At 40.5% G+C, this 27,653-nt stretch overlaps 2 protein-coding genes across 8 annotated transcripts in view; one reads left to right on the forward strand and one right to left on the reverse strand.

The window, feature by feature from the left end:
* The window catches only part of LOC134212579 (dual specificity calcium/calmodulin-dependent 3',5'-cyclic nucleotide phosphodiesterase 1-like), a 705,268-nt gene that overhangs the window by 329,869 nt on the left and 347,746 nt on the right, over positions 1–27,653 (reverse strand). The window lies entirely within an intron of this gene.
* Positions 14,589–16,540, forward strand: LOC134216733 (alpha-glucosidase-like). The gene is made up of 3 exons (XM_062695555.1): positions 14,589–15,772; positions 15,825–16,261; positions 16,320–16,540. The coding sequence occupies exons 1-3, from the start codon at positions 14,594–14,596 to the stop codon at positions 16,453–16,455; spliced, it is 1,752 nt and encodes a 583-aa protein (XP_062551539.1). The 5' UTR covers positions 14,589–14,593; the 3' UTR covers positions 16,456–16,540.

Genomic DNA, 27,653 nt, shown 5'->3' on the forward strand with positions numbered 1-27,653 from the left:
AGAGATTCTGAAGCAAATCCTCCATGGATTATGAAGGGTATCCCCCACAGATTCCCAAAGGTATCCCTCAAAGAAAGGAATCCAGTGTGAATTCTTCCAAATGGAATACTTCGATGATTCTGAATGGAACTCCTTGGAGATTCCATTGAGAACTCTTCTCGGATGCAGATGGGAATTGTGGAGATTATCATACTGCTAGGCAAGCGGAAATCTGGTGGAAAACTGTCACTTCAGTGTGTGCTGGTTGACCCAAGGGCCCCGTACGCCTGTCATTGGCGAACAAAGTTCGTGTACTCTGCATCGAACCTTAGAACCGGTATTATGGCGTAATCGTTAATCGTTAAAATGATAAAATATCGAGAAAAAAATATCCATAAAAATTGCCTCGCCATAACAAAAAGATGGTACCGTGGGGCATCGAAATCCGTACACTTAAGCACCTTAGTATATGAAAAAGTCATTAAAATAAGAATCGAATGTAAATAAAACTTGTCATGAGACGAGTTTATACAATCCCATTGAATTCCACCACTTAATTGTATCTTGACAGATACGTATTTCGACCTCAACAGTAAGGCCGTCTTCAGTGTCTCGTACTTGACTCGACTTAGTCAAGTCGAGCAAGTCGAGTCAAGTACGAGACACTGAAGACGGCCTTACTGTTGAGGTCGAAATACGTATCTGTCAAGATACAATTAAGTGGTGGAATTCAATGGGATTGTATAAACTCGTCTTATGACAAGTGAAGACATTCCACTAAAAAGCTCAAAATAATTTTCTTATCAAAATAACGTAAATAAAACGTTTGTCGTTGACATAGGACCATGAAGGCTTCTACTTTTGAAATGTTTCACATTTACTCATTAAAAACTACGAAAAGCATGATAAAATAATAAAATCAACTACTCCTGACTCGAAATCCGTCCACCGTGGACGGATTTCGAATCAAAGGATCAAAATCCGTACAGCTATTTTTTAACTAAGCATTTAAATTGAAGCAGTCTGAATGACTAAACTACCACTGTAAATAGTTCGATACGCACCTTGAGAAGCGGTCCCTTCGATTTGAATTCCGCTTATCTTATGTAATCATTCGCAATTAGCAATTAAAACACAATTACTTTTGGTGCAATTATGCTCTATCCCAAAACAAATTGGCGGCGAAAACTCCGCGTTTGGTGGGTGGAGATTTGTTTTTGATTTTTGTTGTTTTAATTTCAAAGCCTTCTTTACATTTCTATTCCCTAAAAGCTTACTGCCAAGTATCTGAACAGGATAAGATAAATTATTTCTATATTAATTACCTTTAACCCCCTTTAGTTTATTGATTTCTCATGAGGTGGACGGATTTCGGTGCTGTACGGATTTCAGTCCCGCACGGTAGAGAATTAACACTATTGTTTACATTTTAGAACCAAATTCAGATGTCGCACATGTCGGGGTAGGGCTTCACTGTTCCGCCTGCTCTCCCTGGGTTAACCAAATGTCTTTGACTGCTGACAAAGTACCATGATTGCTTTGATTGATATTTTGGTAGCTCTCCGTTGTTGTTCATATCAAGCTTTGATGCTTTTAAATCAATAAGATACTGCCTCTTCATAATCAGCAATTTCATTTTGATTTAAGAAACAAATGTGTTTTTATGAAGTTGGTACACAGTACTGCTAGTTCTCGTGACTGTCATGTGAAAGCGAAAACCATTGCATTTTCATTTTCAAAAGACCAAATGAAAATGTAGCCGTCTCCCGGTCACCTGTCATATTACAAGCAGTCATGATGGGAATGTGCTTTGTTTTGAAATCTAAATTTCTGAATAGTTTTAAAAGATCTGTGCAAATAACGATGACTAATCGATACAGTGATTGTATTGTTTTTTATTTTCGAGTTAGAAGTAACATTATTGAAGAAGAAACAGCTTGTTTACACTAATTTGATGCGCTTTCATGAAATAAAAATCTGTGAAAATTTGGCAGAACTCCTTTCATTGTTTATGTTTTCTATGAAAGCGGGAGAGAATAAAGTGTAAATATCGCGTGATCTCTCTCAATGACAATGAAAATTTCAGTACTGGGTACAGTTGCATGTTTGGTGTCATTCTAATTGATTTTATGGTCTCAACTCTAGCCGTTGTAAACCCTGAGTCAAACCTTGGTAAAAATTTCGGGAGTCAAATTCTTTGAAAACGATAGGATTTTGTGAAGTTTACGCAGTCACATGCCTAGTTTCATTGGAAATAAATTTGTGGCCCCAGCTCTATCCGGTCTCACCTCAGGATCCAGCTATGGTAAAAATTTTAGCAGGTCAATTTCTATTTGAAATGGAATTCTTAGATCTCCTGATGTGATTTTAGAAATAATTTTGAGCAGTCGCATTCTTAGTTTCATTGTAAGGCTGTCCATATATCACGTGGACGAGTTTTGATCATTTTCAGATACCCCTTCCCCCAGCGTGGACAATCACTTATAAAAAAATGTATGAACCGTGGAAATTCCACCGCCCCCCCCCTCTAAACTAGTCACGTGGTAAATGGACAGCAACCAATTGGTTTTATGAACCCTGTTCTCTCCATAACTTGCTCGACCCAACGACGTTTCCGGCCATATGACCCATTCGGCAAACGACATTTACAATCGAATGATCTGTTTGGCAAAGTGAAATTTTCAGCCAATCGACATTTTCGGATGTTTACACGTGCGACCAAGGGTGGCCCTTCCTGCCAGACGACCATTTCGATCAAACGGCATGTTCGGCTGAAGAAGCATATTTTTAATAGAATAAGCCTTTTTCTGGCTCCTATGTTCGTTGGTTTTTTTTTTCGACCAAATGACCTATTTGGCCAAACATCATTTTCGGTCGAACGACATATTCGGTCATATATCCATTTCTGCCAATTGACATTTTCGGTCAGATGAACTTCGGCCAGATGGGTTTGGCTCAATGGATGTACATCATGTACGTAAGTATAATGGACGTAGGCATAATGGACGTTGCCCCAAAGAACAGTTTATGATATAAAGAAGGCAGAACTTCCATAATGCTTAACGTCGCGGACCCTGGCTGAGCTATATAACATACTCGGCCGGTCAACTTTTGGACTAAGAGCATTCGGCCGAATGGCTTTCGACTGAATGGCTTTCGGCCAAATGGCACTTCCCGTTTGTTTTTATCTGATCTATACTTAATCGACTGAATAATTTTTTGACGTACACAGTATAAAAATGTTACAGCATATATGATGTCACAAAAAGAAAAAGTTAGATGTAAAATATAGGAACACAAAAATATGGGTTCAAATATTTCCAAAATTTTCAGAATTTTTAACTGTGTAGAATTACGTCCTTCGGTAAGATAGGGGGTCAATGTATCAAATTTGGGACCGTCATGAAAAGAGGCCAGGTTGCAAGAGACAATAACTAAATACTTATTGACAGCATTTGATTTAATGCATTTGACTATTGAAAAATTTATTTTCGCAAGGCAGTGTTGAAATTTTACTTTTACTATAAATTGCACACATTTCCCACGTCGAGATCTTCCAAAAACGTCTCTTAATGATCATCCACAGTAATTTGTTCTGCTTTGTGCGGCCGGTAAATGAAATGGTTGGTTTGCATTTGGTCGTATTTGAGGTCAGCACGCCGGTTGGATAGAAAGGAAAGTGAGTGGAATATTTTCAATGAGCATAATTATATCCCATTCTGTAGATCGCATCGTTATCCGAAGTAAATGCTGATAAATTATCCTTTGTAATTAATACAATATCCTGTTCCAAGACAAGACTAACAATCCTTTTCTTCCTATATGACCGTAATCCTAAGCCCCATTCATTTTATTCTCAGTACAATTTCGCAAGTACTGATCACGGAACAGGAACTACGAATTGTACGGTCATGATGCTCATGCTCATGCTCAAACACGATACGTTTGGCCTATTCTGTGAAACAATCTATTATTTGCAATTCCTGATCATAATACCTGGTTTACAGTTGCCATTTGAGTGACGAAACGGCCTACTTTTCCATACCAATGAAATGGGTGCTTTAATGAACATTATGCAACTCAAATGGGTTGCATAAAATCCATTAAAGCACTCATTTGGGTGCTAAAATGAAAAACCAGCATTAGAACAGTAGTTACATGACCACATTTAGCTCAATTAGCTTGGGTGAGTGTTTAAATAGTGTATTCTCCGTGTCACACAATAAATTAAATAATTTGATGGCCATGACATCAAATTTTCCAAAGGCGGGTTTATCTATCGCTTTATGGTCTGTCGAGCATAATAACATGGAATATGTTTGTTTCCTGCAGCAGAATGATCTTTTGGCAAGATTAATCATGTGAAGTAAATAAAATTGTACCATTTTGGTACAGATTTAATATCAAAGCCCATTTGTCGTCATTGCAAAAAATAGCGTGTGCAACTCGTTGCAAAACTCGATTTTTTCAGCACTCGTAGTATTTATCCAACTCGGCAAGCCTCGTTGGATAAACGTACAACTCGTGCTGAAAAAATCATATCTTCTAACTAGTTGCACAAACTACTATTGTCGAATGCTTTCTTGATCATATAATTTGTTGTGCCAAACGATATCGCCCGTATGACCGATTCAGTCAAATTGTCAAATGGCCTGTTTTGGCGAACGACATTCTCGGTCAAATAACATGTTCGGTTAAAACCGACCTTTTCTGCCACATTACCTTTTCGACTAAACGGCAATTTCGGTTAAATGATCAATTCTCTCAGACGACATTTTCGGCTGTATCTCTTTTTTGCCCATCGACATTTTCGGACGTATGACATGTCCGGCCTTAAAGTCTGTTCGGCTAAATGACTTGTTTGGCTAAACGTCTTATTCAGGCCAATCGAAATATTTGGCTCAAGAATCTTTAGATGACTTTTTGTGTAACGTATTTCAGGCAAGTTGTAATCGTTCATATGGCTTAAGAACGAATGACTTTCGATCTAACAACGCATCCCTGAATGGGAATTCCGAAGGATTTCTAGAATAAAATTCCGAACACTGCGGATTTCCATAAACAATACGTAATATGTGTACAGCCCCTATCATAAAAAAGCATATAAATAACCGTACCCCATAAAAGTTCGATTATCCTTCACTGTGTTATTTGTTCCTAATTTATTTCGAAGTAATTTTTCGTTTCCGATGGAGAAACTTTTCGCCTTTGCACCTGGAAATAATATCCGGGCCTTCTTGCGTTAACTGAACATCAAAATTTTGCACTGCCGGCTTGAATTCCTCCATTCTTCTAAACGTCGTCGCCGAAAGGACTCTGCTATGAGCTTATTGATAATGAACTCTGGAAGTGATAAAAAACGTCTGCTGAATGGAGACAAACTTCCACTGGATAGTATTATCCATCAAAATTGAAATAACTGCGGGACCCAAGCTGAAGCTTGTCAATTATTTGTCAAGTTGTCATGAGCAATCGTCAGTGATCTGATTGATTGGTGTGGCATTTAAGGATTTATCACCATTGACGCAATCTGCCCATCAACAAACTACTCGGGATATTTTATTGATTACACCAATTTTTCAGCATCTCTTTTCCAACGCAGAAAAAGCATCATCATTCTGGAAATGGCCTCGGGTATTTTGGTTGAAGCTGACTGTAGGCTAATGTTGTTTTGCTTTTTCCGCCGAATATCCCAATTAACATGGTGTGAATCCGTTTTCCGTCGAAAACACCATCAATAGACACCAAAAATAACATCTTCAAAATTGCTGCAGAAGGAAAGCTCAAGGGCGACAGAAAAATCCAATCACAGTTCTAATAAAAGACCCAGCCACGGGTATAATCGTGACTGAGTGCAATAAATAGTAGATACACAATTACAGGAAGGCGTCTGGTTCGTGGACCGGGGCTGAATAGAGCAGAAAACGTTTGCCACACGACAACGACGGCGGGCGATAGCAAGGTTACGTACGGAAATAAAAGTGTATCGTTTTGGGACACTTAATGCGACATTTTTGTTAGCTAAAGTGGTTAAGACCACTCAGCTTTAATGTCTTGGGGTGTGGGTTGTTACTTGGAATCGTGACATTTTGGGTCTTGCTGCTCAGAATGATTCTGACAACCTCAGTTGGATTTATGTTTTAATTTACTTTTCTTATTTTTTAATCGACGCTTGTTTAGGTGTTCTGAAGGGTTACTTCACAGAATTCATGCAAAAATTAAACCAGACTTCTTGTATAACGGATATCAACGGATCAGAAATTACAAATATAGCAAGGCAAGCAAATTTATTTGTGTACTACCGCTGACAACTATTCCTGCTTTCCAGAACAACCATTTAACCTAGAGTTTGAATAGCTGTATAACGAAGTACTGCAGTGCTGACGAAGTTTCTCCAATTTGGCACACCATTCCTCATCTGAGTCAGACCCTTTCTGCTTGCTGGTAGCTCCCGTTCTCGGAAACAGCTTATCAATTCGGTCTACATTTACCTTTCCGGTTACTTATCCTTTACCAAAACCGAAGCTTAATTTGCACAAATGTTGTCTTTGCTCGAACTGGAATTGGTAAAGCCAACAGTTCACCCAAATTTAGTAAATGAAAATCATCATCCAATCTGCAATCAATAGGAAACAAAAACCAACCCACCAAATTGAGACGAAGAAGGATAATGTTTATTGTCCATTAGACCCACGGAAGCCACTTTGACTCGCACACCTGATGCCGTCTTCAGCCCACATTCCAACGGCGATTGCACCTTACTGAAATGGTATTGTGAAGAACTAGTTCACAGGATTCAATGTTCGATTTCCGTAAAAGGACAATCATTCAACGATTTCTGGTAAGCTGACTGTTGTGATCCCTTCTGAAATGCGACCCAATTCGGGGATGATTTAATTTGGGTCGCCGACATTTCATCATTTTCGTCCGCAGTCCAAGGATGATACGGTGGGGGATTTTTTTTTCACCCATTCCCTAGTAGGATTACTTTGGGGTCAGAAATCATTTCTTAGGAAACATTTTCTCATTTAAACTTTTAAATTAGTTGATTACCGGAGCTGGTTGAATAAGATAACGACTCGCGGCGGTGTCGTTTATTTTTGCACGGATGGCAGAATATTTCGTTTATTCTCATTATGCTGACGCTCAAATGCAAAACAAACGCCGCCTACGAATGGAACTTGGCGAATTTTAAACAGTTGTAAGGATAGCATCCCGTTAAGCGACACATTAAATAGGTAATAATTTATTTTTCTAGATTTATGACTTGTAAATGAAAACAGATTTTTTTTTTGTATTTTGGAAAATAAACTCAATTCTTATACACCGATGAGACAAAATCAAATGATGTTCGGGCCGAAGGAGAACATGTTTTTGTAGTTTGTGGTGAAGAGCATCTTTCACTCACCGCTCTTTCAATTTTTCATTTCTTAGAAAAAAATCCTGTGTGGCAGTGAATTTGCACTTGGCGTTTATTATGAAAAGGCAATATCTAATTGATTTGAAAGCATCAAAGTAAGCTTGGAATCACGGCATACAAAAAACAAGGCAGGCTCATCACGAATGTAAAGATGTGTCGTCACTACTATCTTCGCACAAGTTGAACCGCTCTACGGTCTCAGCATGCTTACTTTTGTACTCTTACACGTGGCGATAAAATATGCGTCACTTTTGAAGTTTCATTTTTCTTACGAGCGTACCTTGTTGTCTGTATACCGTGCTTGGAATGAACTATGAAGCATAATGCGACATAGTTGTTTCATAAGGGCCGAAGTCGCAAATGTAAACAAATCGAGTTTATGTCATAGATCGAACCTCCTGAAAATGTACTATATGTAGCATATTAAAAATAGTACAAAATGTTGTTTTTTTGCTGTAAAACGAAGAAATACAGAAGGGCGATATTACATTTCCGTTGGCATTTTTTTCTTAGTGCGATTGCGCCCCATGGCAGCAAAAGGGCTAAACTGTCTTTCATTTACGCATTATGACACTTCGTTCTTGCATCAAAAACACATGTGAGCAAAAGGGCTAAACGGTACTTTAAAAACCCAACGGGGTGATGCAAACAGGCGATAATGACAAATAGGTTGACAGCCGGGCGTGGAATTTGGGCGAAAAGGATGTTGTGAAAAACATTATGGCGCATTTCTGAAGGGCGCAAGTGTACACTGTTATAAAAAAAGGACGACTAGTTCTTTAATCACATGTTCAAATCGAAATAAATCCGAAGTAAATTTTATTTACATGTGGCTTCTATGATTAGATATGGATGTATTTCATGCAAACTATTAGCATTTGAAATACCATCTACTTTTCGAATTATAATTGAAAACATGTCATGGAACATTCGAACCCATTTTTCTCCATTCGAGCTCATTGCGACATTGGCCCTTATGAAACAACTGTGTCGAATGGAGAGCCACCAAAATATCAATCAAAGCAGTTGTGGTACTTCGCCAGCAGTCAAAGGCATGTGGTCAACCATCACGGACTGGAGTGACAGTTTATCAGCAGAGTTCCGCTTGCATAGCAGCATGATCATCTCCATAATTCCATCAGCTTTCGAGAAGGAATCTCATCAGAATCCGAGAAGAATTCTCATTGGAATCTCTAAATAATTCCTTTCAGAATCATCGAAGTATTCCAACCGAAATTCAGAAGAATTCACTCTGGATTCCTTTCGGTATCGTTGAGGGATACCTTTGGGAATCTGTGGGGGATACCCTTCATAATCTTTGGAGGACTTGCTTCCGAATCTTTCGTTGATTTGCCTAGGAATTCTTCCGGAGTTGTTCGAAGATTTATTTCGGAATCGATCGGAGAATCGCTCCGGAATTCCTTAACGATTTGTTCCAGAACACTTCAACGATTTGCTTCCGAATCCCTCGAAGATAGGAATCCCTCTGACGATTTGCTTCGAAATTCCTCAACGAATTGCTTCGCAATCATTCGATGATTCACTTCGGAATACATCGACGGTTTGCTTCGGAATCCATCAACGATTTTCTTCGACATCCCTGGAGGATTCCCTTCGGAATCACTGGAAGATTCTTCACGGAACCCCTGGAGGATTAATTCAAATTCTCTTAACAATTTGCTTCGGGATCCCTCAAGAGACTGCTTCGGAATTCTTCAACGATTTACTTCTACCTACCTGGAACATTGCCTATGAAATTCCTCGAACATTCCCTCCCGCTCAAATTTCTGTCTATTCGTCTATTTCTGTCTAGTGCGTGTCTATTCGTGTTTTTGAGAAATACGTTGAATAACCGCGTAATCATCCTGAATTCCTGAACAATGTGTTGTTGCTGTTCGTAAATTAATTAACTAGGGCGCATTTGAATGTACTTGGAGTTAACACGTCGGCTCGATAGGAAGCAACGTGAGTAGAATACTTTATGCGGGCATAATTATATCCCATGCCGTAGATCATGTCACTTATCGAAGTAAATGCAGATAGGACAAACGTGGAGATACAGAGGTATGCTCGGTCTCTAATAGTAACGAGAGTGGGCCTAAAAACCTATCCCTTCTTATATGCACATTGAGAATGGGTACCTAACCCGAAGCTCAATTCATTTGCTTCTCAGTACAATTTCGCAATTTCTAGTCTATCACGGAGCAGCAACTTCCAACTGTATGGTCATAATGCTCATGCTCATTCAGCCAAATGTCATTTCGACTAAATATACTTTCGTCGAAATGTAATTCGGTAAACCGTTATTTGACTAAATGTCATTCGATGAAGTGTCCCAAAGCCTGGCCGAAACCCATCATTTGGCCGAAGTATTGACTCCTTTAGCTGACAGAAATCGAAAAATGACATTTGGCCAAAAATGTCGTTTGACAGAACATGATATTTTGCCTAAACATTTGTTTTGGCTCAACAGGTCATTTGGACGATAATGCCGTTGGCTGAAATGCCGTTGACTGAAAATGTCAAAAACTTATAGGGTAAAGGCGAAAACCAATAAAAGAGACATTTTTTGCCAAACTCATCTGTATCAATTCGTAAGCTCAGGCAGGGGAAACGTTCTGCTATAGTGACGCTCTAGCACAGGGCTGCCCAACGTACGACCCGCGGGCCAGATGCGGCCCTTGGCTCCATTTTTTGTGGCCCGCGACGTGTCAGAAAAAAATACTTCAGAATCGGCCCGCAAGCTTTTCTATTTGGCTCTAGAAGCAGGCATTGCAATATCATCTGCGAACAGGATATTATCTTTACTTGCGCAAAGATATTATCCCTAAACAAAGAGCACTCTGGAAAGCATTTAATGATGATCCGGATAGCCTGCGCAGTTGTGGGCGCCACTGCTGTTTATGCTGATATCAAGAGAAATCTGATTGGAAGGCAATTTTAAACAAAAACTTTAATTCTACACGCAGAAACGAAGTTATAAAAACCAACGTTCGCGTTGCAAAACCATTCATTGGAATTTGAAACAAAAAAAGTATTTAACATATTTTGAAATGACTGCATTGGCTGACCCCAAAAACAAAAGGTTGTTGTGAAACATTGCGTTTTCAAAAAAGATTGGCAAGATAATTTTCTTCATTTTCGGTTCGCTGTGTTGAAGAAATTTAATCTGAAACGGAATTACGAGATCAAGAGTTCTAAGAAGTATGAAATTTACACTGAACCAGGAAGCAAACAAAATTTGAAAGAGTATCAATCTAAGGCTCAAATTATCAATAACTTGTTGATGAATGCACACCAGCTGTTGCTAACATCGAGTGCCCTAAGAAAAAACTCCTTCTTCAGTAGCATGAGTTTGTCACTGAACACCACGCTTGAGCGATATTATTCTCTTCGGAAGAAAATAGCACTATTTTACAAGGTTAAGGAAAACTGATGAACTGAAAATGCTGAATAATCCTGATTTAGCTTTTCTATCAACAAACATCTCAATGACTTGATCATAAAGCTTCAAGGCAATGAAGTCTTCAACTGAAATTTTCAAGCCTATTCGCTGATTTTCACATAGTAACAAAATTTCCATTTTCTTAACACCGTTTACTGATGTGAAAAAAAAAAACCTGAAATGAATCAATTGGAAATTATTAACCTCAGATGCAACGACGACCTCGAATCTATCTTATGAGATGTTTTCTACTTTTGGTGGCTCTCATCATTTTTTCTGGCCCATCAGCAGGTGTAAGTTCTGAAAATTGGCGCGTAACTTGGAAAGGTTGAACAAGCCTGCTCTAGCTCCAGGCCCCTACGACAATAGACAGAAATACCTGGCGTGTCCCTATCATGCGTACACACTCAGTTTTTATTTCTGCAGCTCGGCAAAATCCGCACAGTCGTTTGCCCAGCAAAATAAAAACTGATATCCCGGCAAAAACAACGTTTGTTAGCTGGTTTTCGGCAAATAATTTGCTAATTTTTAGCAATTTTGACAGAAATCTCGGCAAAAACACGTTTGCGGGGCTCGGCTGTGCGAATCTCGGTGAAAGTCCTACAAATTGCTGAGATCCCGGTAAAAAAATGAGTTTGTACCCGATGGCATCTGCAAACTCCCATTTGGCCGAATGACACGTTAGGCCGGAAGGAAAACAGATTTGGGAAAAAGCGACATATGGCCAAACATATGACCAGTCGAAAAGGTCATTTGACTGAAAATGCCGTTTAGTCGCCGAATAGGACATTTAGCCGAATAGGACATTTAGACGAACAGGACATTTGGACAAATATGTCGTTTGACTGAATTGTTCATTAGGCTGAACAAGACATTTGAAAAGGGAGAAACGAGGTGTGAAAGTGAGACGTCTCTCTTCTCACTACTTATTTCCCACTACTCATTTCTCCCTTCTCACGTTTTTCAGTGAGAAATAAAAAAAGGAGTGAAAATAAGACGACTCACTTTTTTCAACTATCGTTAATTTGGAAAGCTCATTTGCCGTGAAGCATTTCGGAGCCGAAATCAAGTTTAACAATATATTTTTTGATTCTTATACATAGTGTTAGTTTTGGGGAACCGAAAGACTTGCGGTTTAGTCGAGGTTAGGGAATACATTAATACAGTAGGATAGGAAAGGATTTTAGGGTGCTTAAGTAACTACGATGCTGATGTTCACAAAGTTGACATTCCTCGCATTTTTACATTTGTAACGAGACAAAAAAACTTTTTTTTTGGGAGACAACAACGAGAGGAAGACATACGGAAGGGATTAACGACAGACATTGAAATGTACAACAAGAGGAAGACATTCGATATGGGGTACGACAGACAAGGGAATGGGCAGACAATGATTACAGCCCGAGCAGCACAAGTCAGACAAAACTGGTTGCACCAACTTGATTGTGACTGAATTCGGTCACATATCAGTTACAGTAACCCATGTGGAACATGTGTGCTGCTTGAGAGTCTTACATCAGCAACTTTTCAAAATTGGTGGACCAGGGACATGTACTCGAGATCAAGGCCCGACAACACTTCCCTAATAGGCTTTGTTTGTTTTCCTCGGACCAGGAGATGTTCAGTTAGCGTAGATCTGGGCCACGATGCTCCTCGCACGCCCACACGACATGATCGATGTCCTGATAATCCTCGCCGAAAACACAGAGATTTCCTTAGACGACTCACTTCTCACTTCTAACTTCTCACTCATTTCTCACTTCTTACTGTGAAAAGTTGGAAGCGCGAAGTTAGTGGTGAGACGTCTCCCTTCGCACTTCTCACTTTTCACAGGGAGAAGTATGAGATGAGGAGTGAAAAATACGACGTCTCACTTCTCACTTCTCACCCCTCATTTCTCATATTTTTTTCACCCTTTCTCACTTTTCACTGTGTGAAGTGAGAAGGGAGACCCCTCTCTTCTCATTTATCACTTCTATCTTCTTATTTCTCACGTTTCACAGTGAAGAGTGAGATGTGAGACGTGAATTGACACATTCGGCCAAATGACCTATTTGACCAAATGACTTATTCGACCAAATGATCTATTCGGTAAAATGACCTTTTCGGCCAAATGGCATATTCGGCCAAATGGCTTATATGACTCTTTCGACCAAATGACTTTCGGCCTGTTCGGCCAAATGGTATATTCGGCCAAACAACTTTCGGCCCAGTGGCCTTCGGCCACATAGCATAGCGGCCACATAGCCACATACAAGCTTTGCTGGCTCGTAAAATTCAAACCAATTTATTTGAATATCAAATGTTTTTCGTTTGTTGGGAATAATGGCTGCGATTTTACATGTCGTTGAAATTTCTTTACTTTTTGCTAAATCGCAAATAATGGATATTAACGTCATGACGTTTCGATTTGTATTTTTCACCATCGACCAATCATTCAAGCAAAATCTGCTAAAATAGAAGTGATGAATGTGACCACAGATTACATTCAGTTTCGTATTTTCCACTCTGGTGACTCTTTTATCGGACAAGCATCGGTTTGTTAAATGGTCAATCACAGAGATAACTAACGTTGGCTAAAGATTGTGCGAAATAACCGTGTCAGAACTGAAGTACACGACTATAGATACCTAGTGGCAAAACAAGAAAGCATCACCTTTTACGGGCTGTAGCTTTCTGGACTACAGTTATTCGTTAATCAATTGCTTCCCATAAGACGAGCAAGTTTAATAAATGGATTATTATACTAACTCGTCTTATGATAAGTATCTAATATAAGTATATAAGTAACAGTCTTACTGTAGAGGTCGAGATACGTATCTCTAATGTTACAAGCAAGTGGTGGAATTGAAAGCGATACACTTTGGTCGCTTTTACGTGTTTGGATTGAATAAATGTCTTGTTTTTTTTCAGATCTAAATATATTATAAACAAATATAAATAAATAAAAAATAAATATAAATAATCAAAAAAAAAAAATATAAATATGAATAAGCATACATAAATATAAATATATTATAAATATGCAAATAATTTCCAGCTTTACAAATATCTCCTGATTTTTCTTCGATTTTTTTTCGGCTACTTAGAACTTTTAATAAATCCAAAATTCAGAAATAACTCGTCTTTTGACAAGTGATTGACGAATACCAAAACTCAATGTGAAGATGTTATTTCAAGTGGGGAGGGATCGTTTGGAGGAAAGCCATTTCACAATAGTGAATGTGAAATGTACGAAGTGATTAATGATAATTGAGACGTGAGAAGTAGAAAATTAAAAGTTAGAAATGAAAAAAATGAGCGAGACGCCCCTCATTTCTCATTGAGAAAATTGAGAAGTAAGTGAGACGTCTCATTTCTCTCTTCTCACTACGCGTTGCACACTTCTCACTGCCCGTACTTCCCATAAGAACGGTACTAATGAGAAAAAGAGGATAAATTGAACATGTTTGTTTGCGAATGCGATAAATCGATAGATTAACTAAATACTATGCCTGCCAGATTTCATTCAATCTTGTTTTCCGATCTGGCCAATAATGGCATTCATTTTAAATTGATTTCCAAAATGTTATCAAACTGATATATTTATGACTACATTGCCGCCTCTACAACCGGCAATCTGATCTACGAGTTGCTGATGAATTGCCCTAAGTCTTATCGGTAACAATTCAATACACGAGATAACTTCGTGCAACGCCTTGGGGAGCTGATTCATTAATCAGTCTGCACTAAATAGTTCAGCCGTCGAGATGCGTCTACAAATTACGTTTCTCGCGCTAACTCTGGCGGCTTTTGCGGCCAGCTTCGACATACGGGATCCGGATCAGAAAGATTGGTACCAGTATGCAACCTTCTATCAGATTTATCCACGGTCCTTCCTGGATAGCGATGGCGACGGCATTGGCGATCTCCCGGGAATAGCTTCCAAGATGAAATATTTAGCCGACATTGGAATCGATGCCACCTGGTTGAGTCCACCGTTCAAATCGCCACTGAGAGATTTCGGATACGACGTGTCCGATTTCTACGACATCCAACCAGAGTACGGAACGTTGGAGGATTTCGATAATTTGGTACAGGAAGCTCATGACAATGGAATAAAATTGATGTTGGATTTTATTCCAAACCATTCGAGTGATGAGCACGAGTGGTTTATTAGATCAGCGGAAAATAATGAAACCTACAAGGATTTCTACGTTTGGTTACCGGGAAAAAACAACTCAGAGACAAATCAACTCGAGCCTCCCAACAATTGGATATCTGTTTTTGGTGGACCAGCGTGGACCTACCACGAAGGTCGCCAAGAATACTATCTGCATCAGTTCACGGATAAGCAACCGGATTTGAACTACCGCAATCCGGCAGTTCTGGAAGAAATGACAAAGATGTTGTTTTTCTGGTTGGACCGTGGAGTTGACGGATTTCGCCTAGATGCTATCAATCACATGTTTGAGGATCCTGAGTTCCGGGACGAGTACTTATCGGGATCGGGAGAACCCGGAACGTACGAGTATCTTGATCACATCTACACCAAAGATATCGAAGACGTTTATGGGGTTGTGTATGACTGGCGCGATTTGATGGATACTTATTCGAAGGAAAATGGTCGAACGATTATCTTGATGACAGAGGCGTACTCGAGCATCGAGGGTACTATGCTGTATTACGAAAGTGCGAACCGTACTAGGAAAGGAGCACATATGCCATTTAACTTCCAACTGATCTATGATTTTAAAAAAGATCAAAATGCAGTCGGATTGAAGCAGTCAATCGATTGGTGGATGAATCACATGCCGGCAAGACATACGCCAAGTTGGGTCAGCGGCTCACATGATCACTCCCGGTTCGCTTCCAGGGTTGGTGAGAATCGAGTGGATCAAATAATGACGCTAATGCATACTTTACCAGGAACCAGCATCACATACTATGTAAGATTTGCTATCATTATCAATGTAACTTGATTTAATGAATATTAAACAGGGCGAGGAAATCGGAATGGTAGACTACAGCGAAGCAGAGGTTTACGACAATCGCGACCCAAATCGTACTCCAATGCAGTGGGATGCAACAACCAGTGCCGGCTTCAGTACCAACTCAACCACGTGGCTGAAGGTTCATCCAGATTACGAAACTCGGAATGTTGATCTTCAACAGAAGGCAGAGCAAAGCAACTATCATCATTTCCATGCTATGACCAGTTTGCGGCGACATGACACCTTGAAATATGGCGACTTCTTGCATCGTACTGTCGGAGTCAACGTTTATGCATTGCTGAGAGAACTTCGTGGAGCGGACTCTTTCCTGACTGTGCTCAATATGGCGGACGAGGAGTACGAAGCGGATCTGGGAGATTTCGTTAATCTTCCTGAGAAATTGACCGTGGAAATAGCACAGCCTAATTCTGTACTGAAAGTTGGGTAAGTTTATGTAAGCTTCAAAAGGTAACTAATAATGATTTCATCGTTGACATTGCAGAAATGTTGTGGAAATCAACAAAGTCACACTGGGGCCCTACGATTCCATTGTGCTCAAAGCCGTTTCTTCCGCAACTGTTGGTCAACTTTCATTTGCTGCTATAATTGGCCTTATCGTGAAGTACTTGTTAGCATAGGGACAGATTTCAGTCGAACCATAATTTATGATTCGACTTATATATGCCCATACCTGTCAGCTGATTAGAAGAAATAAATTGCGTATCCTCAATTGACAAATGTACAACACCATTCTTCATATGTTAAACAGCATTTGAAAGGAAATGGGATCAATTTTCTCGACCGGCAGCATCTAATCGATAAATCCAGCCTTGCTCAATGAATCATTAATCATATTTACAATCCTTATCATGCCTCTCCTCTGCCCTACCAAGGCCCTTTACAATACAATCAGTACGTAGGAGAAGCTCCCGCGCCGGGGTGACATGCGTCGATCATTGTGCGGACCCCGATCAATCACGAAGATTTATTCCCAACTTGGCACGCACCGAATTTAACCCACTAATGCAGACCTCCATTCATTTTAATATCGTCCCCGTTGGTTATAAAATATTTATTAGAGCCTTAGCCCAGTGCCACCTATATCCTTTTGGTCGGCAATCAGCAACGCGACAGTGTCGTGTGTTATTGTCAGGTGGAAGCTCAATCGATTTGTCTCAGATGTGGTGGGGCGGAAGGAATTTTCACACAATCTTCAACAAGTTCCTGTTTGGGGTTGGAAGTTGGCACAAATGATGTCAATCATCATCCTCCTTTTGTTGGCGTCCCGGTTGATGTTCGGTTCTTGACAGGTTCGGGAGCGATGCGTAGCTAGGACTGTGTTTCTCAAATACTATGGGTTGCGATTCACTGATGGGTTGGCATCAATCACACTGACGTTTTAGCATGCTGATTAGCTTCCTAGTGATGCGAATTCCGGATGCTCTTTTACTGATGTCTAGAGCAAAAATAGGAATTGAACAGTGAATGTTAGATCCTGTTCGGTTTGCACGGCGATTTGTTCGGAAATAACATGGCGTCCGAATGTTTTTTAATCTGCATGTTAGAATTCAAACTAGAATCAAATAGAGCCTTTCGGAAGCAGCAAATACAAAATTTCCATAAATGTCGCTTAACTTTTCAAAAGGACCTAAGTAACATTTTTTTCATGATTTAATTTGAATATTGCAATCAACAGACCAATATGGATATGGATCAAATAATTGCAGTACTCAAATTAAATCATGAAAAAAATGTTACTTAGGTCCTTTTGAAATGTTAAGCGAGAAATATATAAATATTAGCAATAAATTATTACACAATTTTCAACCAAATATTGTTTTGCCTTTCTTGTACTTAGGGGCAGCAGGGACTATGTTCAAGGGCTTGACGATCCCTCCCAGGCCATCTGCGAGTTGTGGTGCCTGCCTAGGATGTTTTTTTTCTTCCTAAGCAATAATGGAGGGGGAATCTGCTCAACAGACATCCTGGGTTGTCCAGGAAGTGCGGGGTTAGGGGCCACCTCAAACGAGGGAGGCAGGACTGCTTCCCCGCCCCGCTAAACCGGTTTCATTGCCGCCAAGCCCATCGTCCCTTCGGTACAACCAGAAAGTAATGCTTCAAAGGGGGCCAGTGCATAACGCACCCTCGAGGTTAGCTGCGTGTCCTTGCAGCATCGAACATCGTGACTCCCTTTTTAGAAGAACACCATGGTATCGTGCCAGCGCATTGCCGGCTTTCCATGTGGCCTTACCACGCCCTATGTCCTCGGAAGGTGGGAAGGGTCGACTTCACGCTTGCTTCCCTGTGCACGACTGGTATCAAGAATGATGATGCCGCGTGCACCCCAAATTGACCTCTCTGGGACTATTCGCCAGCACACAGAGGGACTTGCCGACGCGGTGCCTACGCCTGCCCCAGCCTTGACGAGGACCCCTTTCCGTCCTCGGGCTCAGAACCCGCCCGGTTGACCGACGCCTCGAAAGCGACAATACCATGTTGTTCTTCGCGCGGCCATTTGTGCGATAAAAGGATCGAGTTCGACCACAGGGCACCGGTATGACCCATGAAGCCGACTCCGAACCCTAAGACCATCTCTTATTTGCGCCTGAACTAGCCATTCCTCGAGTCCACGCGCCACCTTCTGTGTAGCTCCGAGACGATTTGGACGATAGCCGATAAAACGGCGTTCCAGCCAACTTCATCTTTACACATCCTCCGGACTAGGTTGTCCGGGGTAGTGTCCAGACCACATGTGGCAAGCATGTGGTCACGCATTGTGCGAAAACGCGGGCACACGAACAACACGTGTGCCGCCGTTTCCTCTAAACCTGCGCACATTAAACACTGGGGCGAGGCCGAGCAAGCCAGCTGCGTTACCTGCACTGTGATTTTGCAGCAAGCTTAAACGCCGGGCACTTCGGACCCCCCATGGGGTGCTTGCTGTTCACAGCTTTGCTGGAACAAATCAAACAATTGGGAGGGTTCGTACAGCATTGTGCCTTATGTCCCTCCAATCCGCAGCGTCGGCAGAGATTGCTTCTGTCAGGGCCTTTGCAGTCCCATTGCTTGTGCCCGGTTCCAGGCACTTGAAGCAAACTTCGGGTTGCTCGTATATGCCCACAGGGCATACCGACCATCCCACCTTGACGCTCCCTAACTTGACTACCTTGGAGGCGTCCGCTGCAGATAACCGTGTGTGTGTATGTGTGTGCGCAAAATAATCTCACTCATTTTTCAGGCACTTATCCTTAACTGATTTGCTCGTTGCATTCGACGCGGAATCTTGCCCAATTGTTTCGTATTGAAAATTGGCCCAATCAGAATATGGGTTTCGAAGTTATGGCCAAAATTATTTTTTTTACATGAGAAACGCCTACAAAATTCTCACTCATTTTTCAGGCACTTATTTTTAACGGATTTTCTCGCAACAAGTTGCATTCGGCGCGGAATCTTGTCTCATTGTTTCGTATTGAAAATTGGCCCAATCGGACTATGGGCTTCGGAATTATGGCCAAAATATATTTTTTTATAAGAAAAATTCTCACTCACTTTTTAGGCACTTACTCTTAGCTGATTTACTCGCAACAAGTTTCATTCAACGTAGAATCTTGCCCAATTGTTTCGTATTGAAAATTGGCCCAATCGGACTATGGGTTTCGAAGTTATGGCCAAAATTCATTTTTTTACATAAGAAACACGTCAAAATTCTCACTCATTTTTCAGGCACTTATCTTAAACGGATTTGCTCGCAACAAGTTGCATACGACGCAGGATCTTGTCCCATTGTTTCGTATTGAAAATTGGCGTAATCGAACTTTGGGATTCGGAGTTATGGCCAAAATACATTTTTTTTACAAAAAAAATCTCACTCATTCTAGGCACTTACCCTCAGCCGATTTGCTCACAACAAGTTGCATTCGACGCAGAATCCTGTCCCATTGTTTCGTATTGAAAATTGGCCGGATCGGACTATGGGCTCAGAAGTTATGGCCAAAATTCTTTTTTTATACCAAAAGTGCATAGAAATTACTCGAGAAATTACTCGAAAAAAACGAGAAAGGCACCATCACCGCAAGGTGGATTAATCTGGTTTTTTTTTATGGAAAAATCGCTAAAAAAAACTCACTCATTTTTCAGGCACTTTTCCTCAACCGATTTGCTCGCATTAAATTGCATTCGACGCAGAATATCTCATATTTTCTTATTGAAAATTGGCCAGATCGGACTATGGGCTTAGATGTTATGGTCAAATTACTATTTATTGTGAAAAAGAGTTCAAAAAAGTCTAGCTCACTTTTTTAGCACTTAGACTTCATCTATTCCCCAAGCAACACAAGTTCAACAAATCTGGTTGCAGTAACCATATTGTGACTGAATCCGGTCATATATAAGTTACTGTGATTGATGTGCAATATGTGTGCTTCTCAGGTCGCTCGCAACAGATTGCATTCGACGCAGAATCTTGTCCCATTGTTTCCTATAGAAACATGACCGGATCGTACAATTGGGTCAAAAGTTATGGCGAAAATACTAATTTTAAAACTACAAAATTAAATGCTATTTTTTGCTCTTATTCTCATCCGATTTGTTTGCAACAAATTGCGTTTGGCGAGAATTTTTTTTATGCATATAAACAAATATGAAAAATAAGACCAATCCGCATATTGGTGTTATTTGAGATTTTTCCAAACCTTTTGAACGAACGAGAAAGGCACCATCACCGCTAGGTGGATTAATCTGGGTTTTTGTATATACCTAATAAAAACAATGTTTTTTCGAGTGAAAGTTCACACCCCCTCCCCCTTTCAGAGTTACGTAATCGTTAAATATTCCATAATACACTTTCAACAAACATCAATTAAGTGTTATTTATTCTTATTTGTGTTAATATATACTTATTTAAAACACATGATTGGAAAAATTCGTACTCTTACCCCACCCGATGTGCACTCTCCAAATCAAATCAGTGATCGGTTTAATAATCCAAATCATCAATAGTTTGCAAAATGACCACATGTTGTGCTTGGAGCTATTTCATTCGAGTTTGACGTTTTTCTTACTTTCAAGCCTTGAACAAAATACCATTCTAAACATTTTCACCAAAAGGTAATAACACGCAAATAGAAAAAGAATGTTGAGATCACTGTTTTACTAGAAGTCATCTGGTGAATCTAATTCTCGCTTTTGCGGGTTAAAAATCGAGATAGTAAATTCAAATGCAGCCATTCGCTTGCATGGCCTACTGAAGTTGCACCGAAATCGATTGGTCATTGGAATGGAAAGTAGGCTTTGGAATCAAAACAGCACAAATCAAAAACGAATCACCACCAAACAGAAGCTTCAGGTGCCATTTGTTCGCGTGTTGACCATAATTGTACCTAGCAAAAGTGACTATGTTTAAATAGCAAATCGCTATGAATAAAATACAATCAGCGGAATATACAGCAAAGGGACTGCCTATTAAGGTGCGTATTGAACTTCTATAAAAGCAATAGTCTAGTAAATAGGTCTGCTTTAATTTAAAAATCCAGTCGAAAAATAACTGCACGGATTTTGGTCTCTCGATTCGAAATCCGTCCGCGCCATCGTCGGACTGAATGTTGTTTGAGAATGACTAGAAGCAGACAAGAAGTGGTTCTAGACGAATAATTAGTTATTAAATTTCCATCAACCACTTGTCAAACACTACTTTACCTATTAAGTAAATAACGCAAAAATCGACTTTCCCCATTTCTATGGCATGGGACTTTTCAATGTTTTGTGTGAAACCATCTCGAACTCGTCACTCTTCCTCTCAAAACGTGACGCGGTAGCAGAAGGACTTTCCATGGCAGGATAAAGTCTGATGACATAAAGCTTTAAATACGTCTAAAGGTACGCTTGTGTGTGTGCGGATTGCGCTCCATCATAAGATGCTACAAGAGGGGCGAACAACGGGGAAACCTGCTTTGGCTATTCTTCTTCACGAAGCGATTTATTCTCCTACTGCTGAAGCACTGGAAATACTAAGATGAAGGAGTGGTTGTACATCTTTCACTGAACCTTGTTCTGCTCGGTCTTTCAGAAATATTCTTACGAAACTTTGCTACGTTGGAGTGAAATGATGTAAGGATATTGAATCAGTTGTTCCGTGTCGTACTGCATTTATTTATTTTTTGAACTTTTCTAAAAATGCTTTTTAGTTGGGTCCTGCTGTTTGCTTGATTTCAATAAATTCAGACGCTTTTGAAGGATGCTTCGTATTTATTGCTTTTTGCTTCTAAATAGACGCATGTTGATTCTAATTTGAATTCTACTAATTTAATTAGAAAGAGTTAGAAAACATTCACAAATTGTGTTCGTTTTCAGTTGATTCATTAAAACAGTGCATTAAACATACCCATTCCCGAAACTTTATCTTTCATCGCTTTCAATTTTTTGAAAAGCATCAAGTCTGTTACCTTTCCAATTACCCGAGCAAATCATATACCTCCCCAATCTCAGTTTGATTTCCATAATCGCCTGTGGAACAACTTCCAAATGATCAATTACCAAATCAAAGCATGAACTTTTTCAAATCACGTCTGCATCCGTCAGATCAGCTATTTAATCTTTTCTTGTTTGAATTTTGGTTCGGAGCAAATAACAGCTTAGCCAAAAGTTTTCTGGCCACGTTCAGTCAAGCATCGCTTAGTTGTTTAAGAAGAATGGATTGGGAAGGGAAAGTCAGTGTCCGGTACACTGGAAGTATGCATGGAATCGTATGAAAAGCTCTTACAAATAATTTCGTTATTGTCTCAATATGATAAAAGATAGAGACTACATCGAATGGCTTTTCATTTTTAGAAATTATTTGTTTTCATATTACCCAAACTAATCCTGTTTATCAATTTAATCATGGTAATAAAAGATGCTCCAACGTTCCTCCGTACTGGAAGCTGTATGTAGTTTGATATTATCATCTCTTCTCACATAAATTCCACTGTAACAGAACATCTGATAATCGGATGCCGTTGGTTGGTGTGCCACTCGATACAATGCCTCATGATTAGGACGATAATGTTGATACGCCTCCGGGCGAGGGATAATCCACACGAATTGGGTTCAAATTGCTGAACCATCTGTCCGGAAGGGCCATTTGATGAGCCATCCTCTGTGATGGGGCTCCGGAGCTAGTTTGTACGAACGACTGGCGATGACGACTGTATTTCTATGGCCAATTCGAACAATTCTTGGTTGTGTGGATGTGCTACTCGTAGTGATACAATTTAGAGCAATTTTGTTGGAAGTTTGCTGAAATTACCCCCTCATAAATGACATTCATGTGATACTCGTGTGGGGTAAATTGGTCCCCTTGGAAGCGGCATTTGCTATTGTGTTAGAAAATATCATGAAAATCCACTTTATGAAACGGAAAGTTTGAAATTCCTTCTATAGATTTTTTTTTATTGTTCAATGTTTCGCTGGCGAGGATTATAACACATTTCACTGTGAATGTAGTTTGGAGCACCTGCAGCCGTAATCTGAAAAAGGGACGTATACGCCGTTTTCCAATAATGGTGTTGATGAGTTTAATCATTGAGCTCTTTAATAGAAAAATTAAAGTTATGTATGTTATAATTTGGTGCATACGTCACTTTGTCAGATTACGGCAGACCTCTATTGCTTGATTTAGTTAATGATACAGCTGCAAAGTGGAACAGGTCATAATCATGGAATCAATAGTGATTTAAAATGATTTAAAATGCTGAATAAGGCGTCTAAACATATATTTTCACAGATATTCCACAAACCGTTAAATCCATTGTAGTCCTGCTCATCATCACAATTAGTAGCCATAAGCGCATTACACATGTTCCGTGTAACTTCATGAAGCCTTTTTTCATGAACATGAGCACCTACAAATTGTAAATGTACATGGAAAATCCCGCACCTGCAATCCGTACACACTTGGAAATTTTTGCAGATTTGTTTTCGGCAACTATTCATTCATCAGTTTATAGATTTTTTCTTATTTTCCAAGGTTATACAAACAACTGCAAACAGATTGTCGAATAGTTTTGCTGTCGGATAATCTATGTGAAATCACTATACTAATTTAAGTGTGTATATCCCGCTTTTGTAGCTCGGCTTGCGCTGACTTTTCCATCAAGCACACCACACACCTATCTATAGTAGAGCCCGGACGAACACCAGGCGGCCTCACACAACAGTCATTTCCGGACTGGCGTTGAAAAATTTGTTCATCCTATAGTGATGGTGACGACGGCGAGCGATGGGAGACTCGTCAGGTTGTTGGTCCTTCCCCCCATGTGTAAACAGCAGCAACTGGAACGTGGTGCGTTCCGTAGTCGCCTCTTCCAGCGGCCCTCTGCTGACCACAGAAACACATTAAATTGTTTGCGGTTGACTTGCCACATCCAGCAGCAGCAGCAGCAGCAACGGTGGCGGCAGCAGCAGCAGCATCGGAAGTCGGCCTGTTTGGTTATCCAGGTGCTCCAATTCGCAATTTCAGACAATTTCGCATTTCATTTGCACGCACTAGTGGACTGTATGGAAGCACACCGGATTCGGTGCTTCGTTTCATGGTTGGATTTCCGGCTGTTTTGGGTGTTTTTGGAAACTCAAGGGAGGGTATTTGGGGCAATTCATCAGTGTATGAGGTATTTTAGAAGTTTTTAATTCAAATCGGGAGTTGAACAGATTGATGGAAATTTTACTCGTCGGAAAGTTGAAACTACCAAAATGAGTTTTCACAAACTCTATAGCAAAGTGTTGAGCCAGTTTACATTCCTGTACCAGCTGGGAAATCTACAACGGCATCATAGTCGTATATTTCGCTTCATAAAACTTCCGATTTTCGGATTTGCTGTTGCCTTGTTTAATACTGCGGAAACCTATTTTTATCCAGAAGCAAACCCATTAAGATTTGGCGGTCCAATAAACACACAGCTCTATTACGCCTCCATGTGGACAGTAGCAGTATCGATTGTTCGGATTGCTGCTTCTATCATATCACATTTTGGGGGTGAATCGAAATCGAAAGTTCGATATTTTTCCCTTTCGCGCTATGTTTGTTTCCACTAACTCACGATGGCGGCAGAATGAGAAAGAGAGGACGTGTGTTTATTTACCTGACCGCGGTCTGTTAGGATTCAAGCGTCACGATTTGTTATCGTCGAAAAGTGGTTTTCCACACCCGTCGCCATGTGGCATCGATCAGAGGCGCTTCGCTGATGGGGATTTACAGAATTATTCGAATTGTTCGCTTGTTAATCCTAATCCCCGAAATAAAAGAAATTTATGTGACACCAGTGTTATACAACAATCGCCATCAAATGATATTTATATCTCACACGCGAGGACAGAAACTAATGCACCGACAAACCACTGAGCAGCTATGTCTAGGGGAAATAGTCTGAAGCGTAGCTGTGCGAGCAAACGAATGGATCTCTTGTGGCTGGAATTATTTTTTGAGTCATTTGTACTTCAAAGTTTATTTGTATCAGATTTATAGCTGGGAAGCTTGGTTGATTTATTTTATAAATTCATTATAAGGAAGCTTTGTCATGTTTCGAATTAATATGTTTTCTGAAACAAAAACTAATATAATTAATTACATTTACTTTAAATCCTTGTTTTTCACGGCTTCGGTTGGTGGTCTTTTGGCCACACCAAAGCCCACTGTAAATCCAACAACATAGTTTGTGGGAACTACTCGGGTACCCACCTGATAGTAGATGATCTAAATGCCATTCCTCGAAATACTGCAGCAAGTGTAGCAGTGATCAGAACGGCATGCCCAGCCGAGCTTGCCCCGCCTACAAAGTGGAAAACGAAGTGCAAATAAATTAAAATAGAATCCAACTGCACCTACCCGGATGCGAGAAGGATCCTCCAGTAGGAAAGAAGGGGGGATCGTATGCCGAGATTACACAAGGTAGTCCGCCATTCTACAAGAAATGAGAGCTATGAGTCTTGACCTAGAATCTCTATGACTCTACGGTTCTACGGATTGAAAACGATCTTTCAAAAAAGGAAACGCTCTAGTTGTCTCTGCATCTCATTATTTGGCAAATTAAAAGGGTCATTGGCCGAACAGTTCATTTGGCCGAAAGGGTCGTTTGGCCGAAAGGGTAATTTGGTCGAAAGGGTCTTCTTCTTCTTATCGAAAGGGTCACTTGGCCGAAAAGATCATTAGGCCGAAAGGGTCATTAGGCCGAAGGGTCAATAGGCCGAAAGGGCCATTTGGCCGAAAGGGTCATTTGGCCGAATAGGTCATTTGAAAAGTGGTAAATTAAGAATGGGAAAAGAGACATCTCACTTCTCACTCCTCATTTTTCTCTTCTCACTGTAAAAAGTGAGAAACGCGAAATGAGTAGTGATGAAGAGTGAGGAAGAGGAGGAGGAGGAGGAGTGAGGAGATTAGGAGTCTCACTTCTCACTCCTAATTTCTCACTTTTCAAATCTAGGCCAACATTTGAAAAGGGCGTAACAGCCAAAATTTATTCCTTCTGATTCTTTGTCCCCATATATAGCTTTATATGTAGACGAAGAAGCAAAAGGAATAAAATTTGGCTGTTACGCCCTTTTCAAATGTTTGTCTAGAAATGACCTATTCGGCCTAATGTCCTATTCGGTCAAATAACCCTTTCGGACTAATGACCCTTTTAGCCAAATGACCATTTTGGCCAAATGACCCTTTCGGCCTAATGACCCTTTTAGCCAAATGACAATTTCGGTCAAACGTCCTATTCGGTCAAATGATCCTTTCGGCCAAATGACCATTTCTGTCAAACGACCTTTTCGGCCAAACGACTCTTTCGACCAAACGACCCTTTCGGCCTAATGACTCTTTCGGCCAAACGACCCTTTCGGCCAAATGGTATATTCGGCCTAGTGACATTCGGCCAAATGTCTTTCGGCCGAATGGGTTTCGGCCAAACGACCCTTCCCCAATTAGGCCGAAAGGCATTTGGCCGAAAGAGTCATTTGGCCGAAAGGCCTTTTGGCCAAAAGGGTCATTTGGCCGAAAAGGTCGTTTGACCGAAATGGTCATTTGTTCAAAAGGGTCATTAGACCGAATAGGACATTTGGCCGAATAGGTCATTTGAAAAGTGAGAAATTAGAAGTAAGAAGAGAGAAGTCTCCATTCTCATTCCTTATTTCTCGCTTCTCACTGTAAAAAAAAATGAGGAGCGCGAAGTAGTGAGACGTCTCACTACTCACTTCGCCCTCCTCACTTTCTACAGCGAGAAGTGAGAAATGAGATCTTTTACTTCTCATTCTTCATTCCTCACTTCTCACTGTAAAAAAAGAGGAGGGCGAAGTGTGTAGATAAGAAGCAGAAGTGTGGCAGATAAGAAATATCTGGAAAAACAGGCAGATAAGTGAACGCACCAAAATACGAATTTTCAACTCTAACGTGAAATCTGTGCTGTTATACGCTAGCGAAACATGGTGTGTATCAGTGGAGAACACTCAACGGCTGCAGGTGTTCATTAACAGATGCCTGCGGTATATAATTCAGGCCTGGTGGCCTCACAACTGGATCTCAAACAACGAGCTCCATCGTCGTTGTCACCAGAGGCCGATAGCAACAGAAATTCGGGATCGGAAGTGGGGCTGGGTCGGCCACACTCTACGTAAGGGCGGAAACGAAATCTGTAAGCAAGCATTAGACTGGAACCCAGCGGGACATCGCAGCAGAGGCAGACCCAGAGGCTCATGGCGGCGAAGCCTCAATAAAGAAATAAAAGAAGTCGACCGAAATCTAACCTGGCAACAGGTTAAAGCGATAGCCGGGCATCGCTCAGGATGGAGATCTTTCAAGTCGGCCCTTTGCACCACCGGAGGT

This window comes from Armigeres subalbatus, chromosome 2 (genome assembly GCF_024139115.2).
Source record: "Armigeres subalbatus isolate Guangzhou_Male chromosome 2, GZ_Asu_2, whole genome shotgun sequence".
In the NCBI taxonomy this organism is placed as follows: Eukaryota; Metazoa; Arthropoda; class Insecta; order Diptera; family Culicidae; genus Armigeres; species Armigeres subalbatus.

What these genes read in the sequence shown, in the direction of transcription:
- LOC134216733 (XM_062695555.1), top strand. Translation starts at nt 14,594, where the DNA reads ATGCGTCTACAAATTACGTTTCTCGCGCTAACTCTGGCGGCTTTTGCG. An exon ending in GAACCAGCATCACATACTAT is followed by an intron (nt 15,773 to 15,824) that starts GTAAGATTTGCT and finishes AATATTAAACAG; the next exon opens with GGCGAGGAAATCGGAATGGT. An exon ending in AATTCTGTACTGAAAGTTGG is followed by an intron (nt 16,262 to 16,319) that starts GTAAGTTTATGT and finishes TTGACATTGCAG; the next exon opens with AAATGTTGTGGAAATCAACA.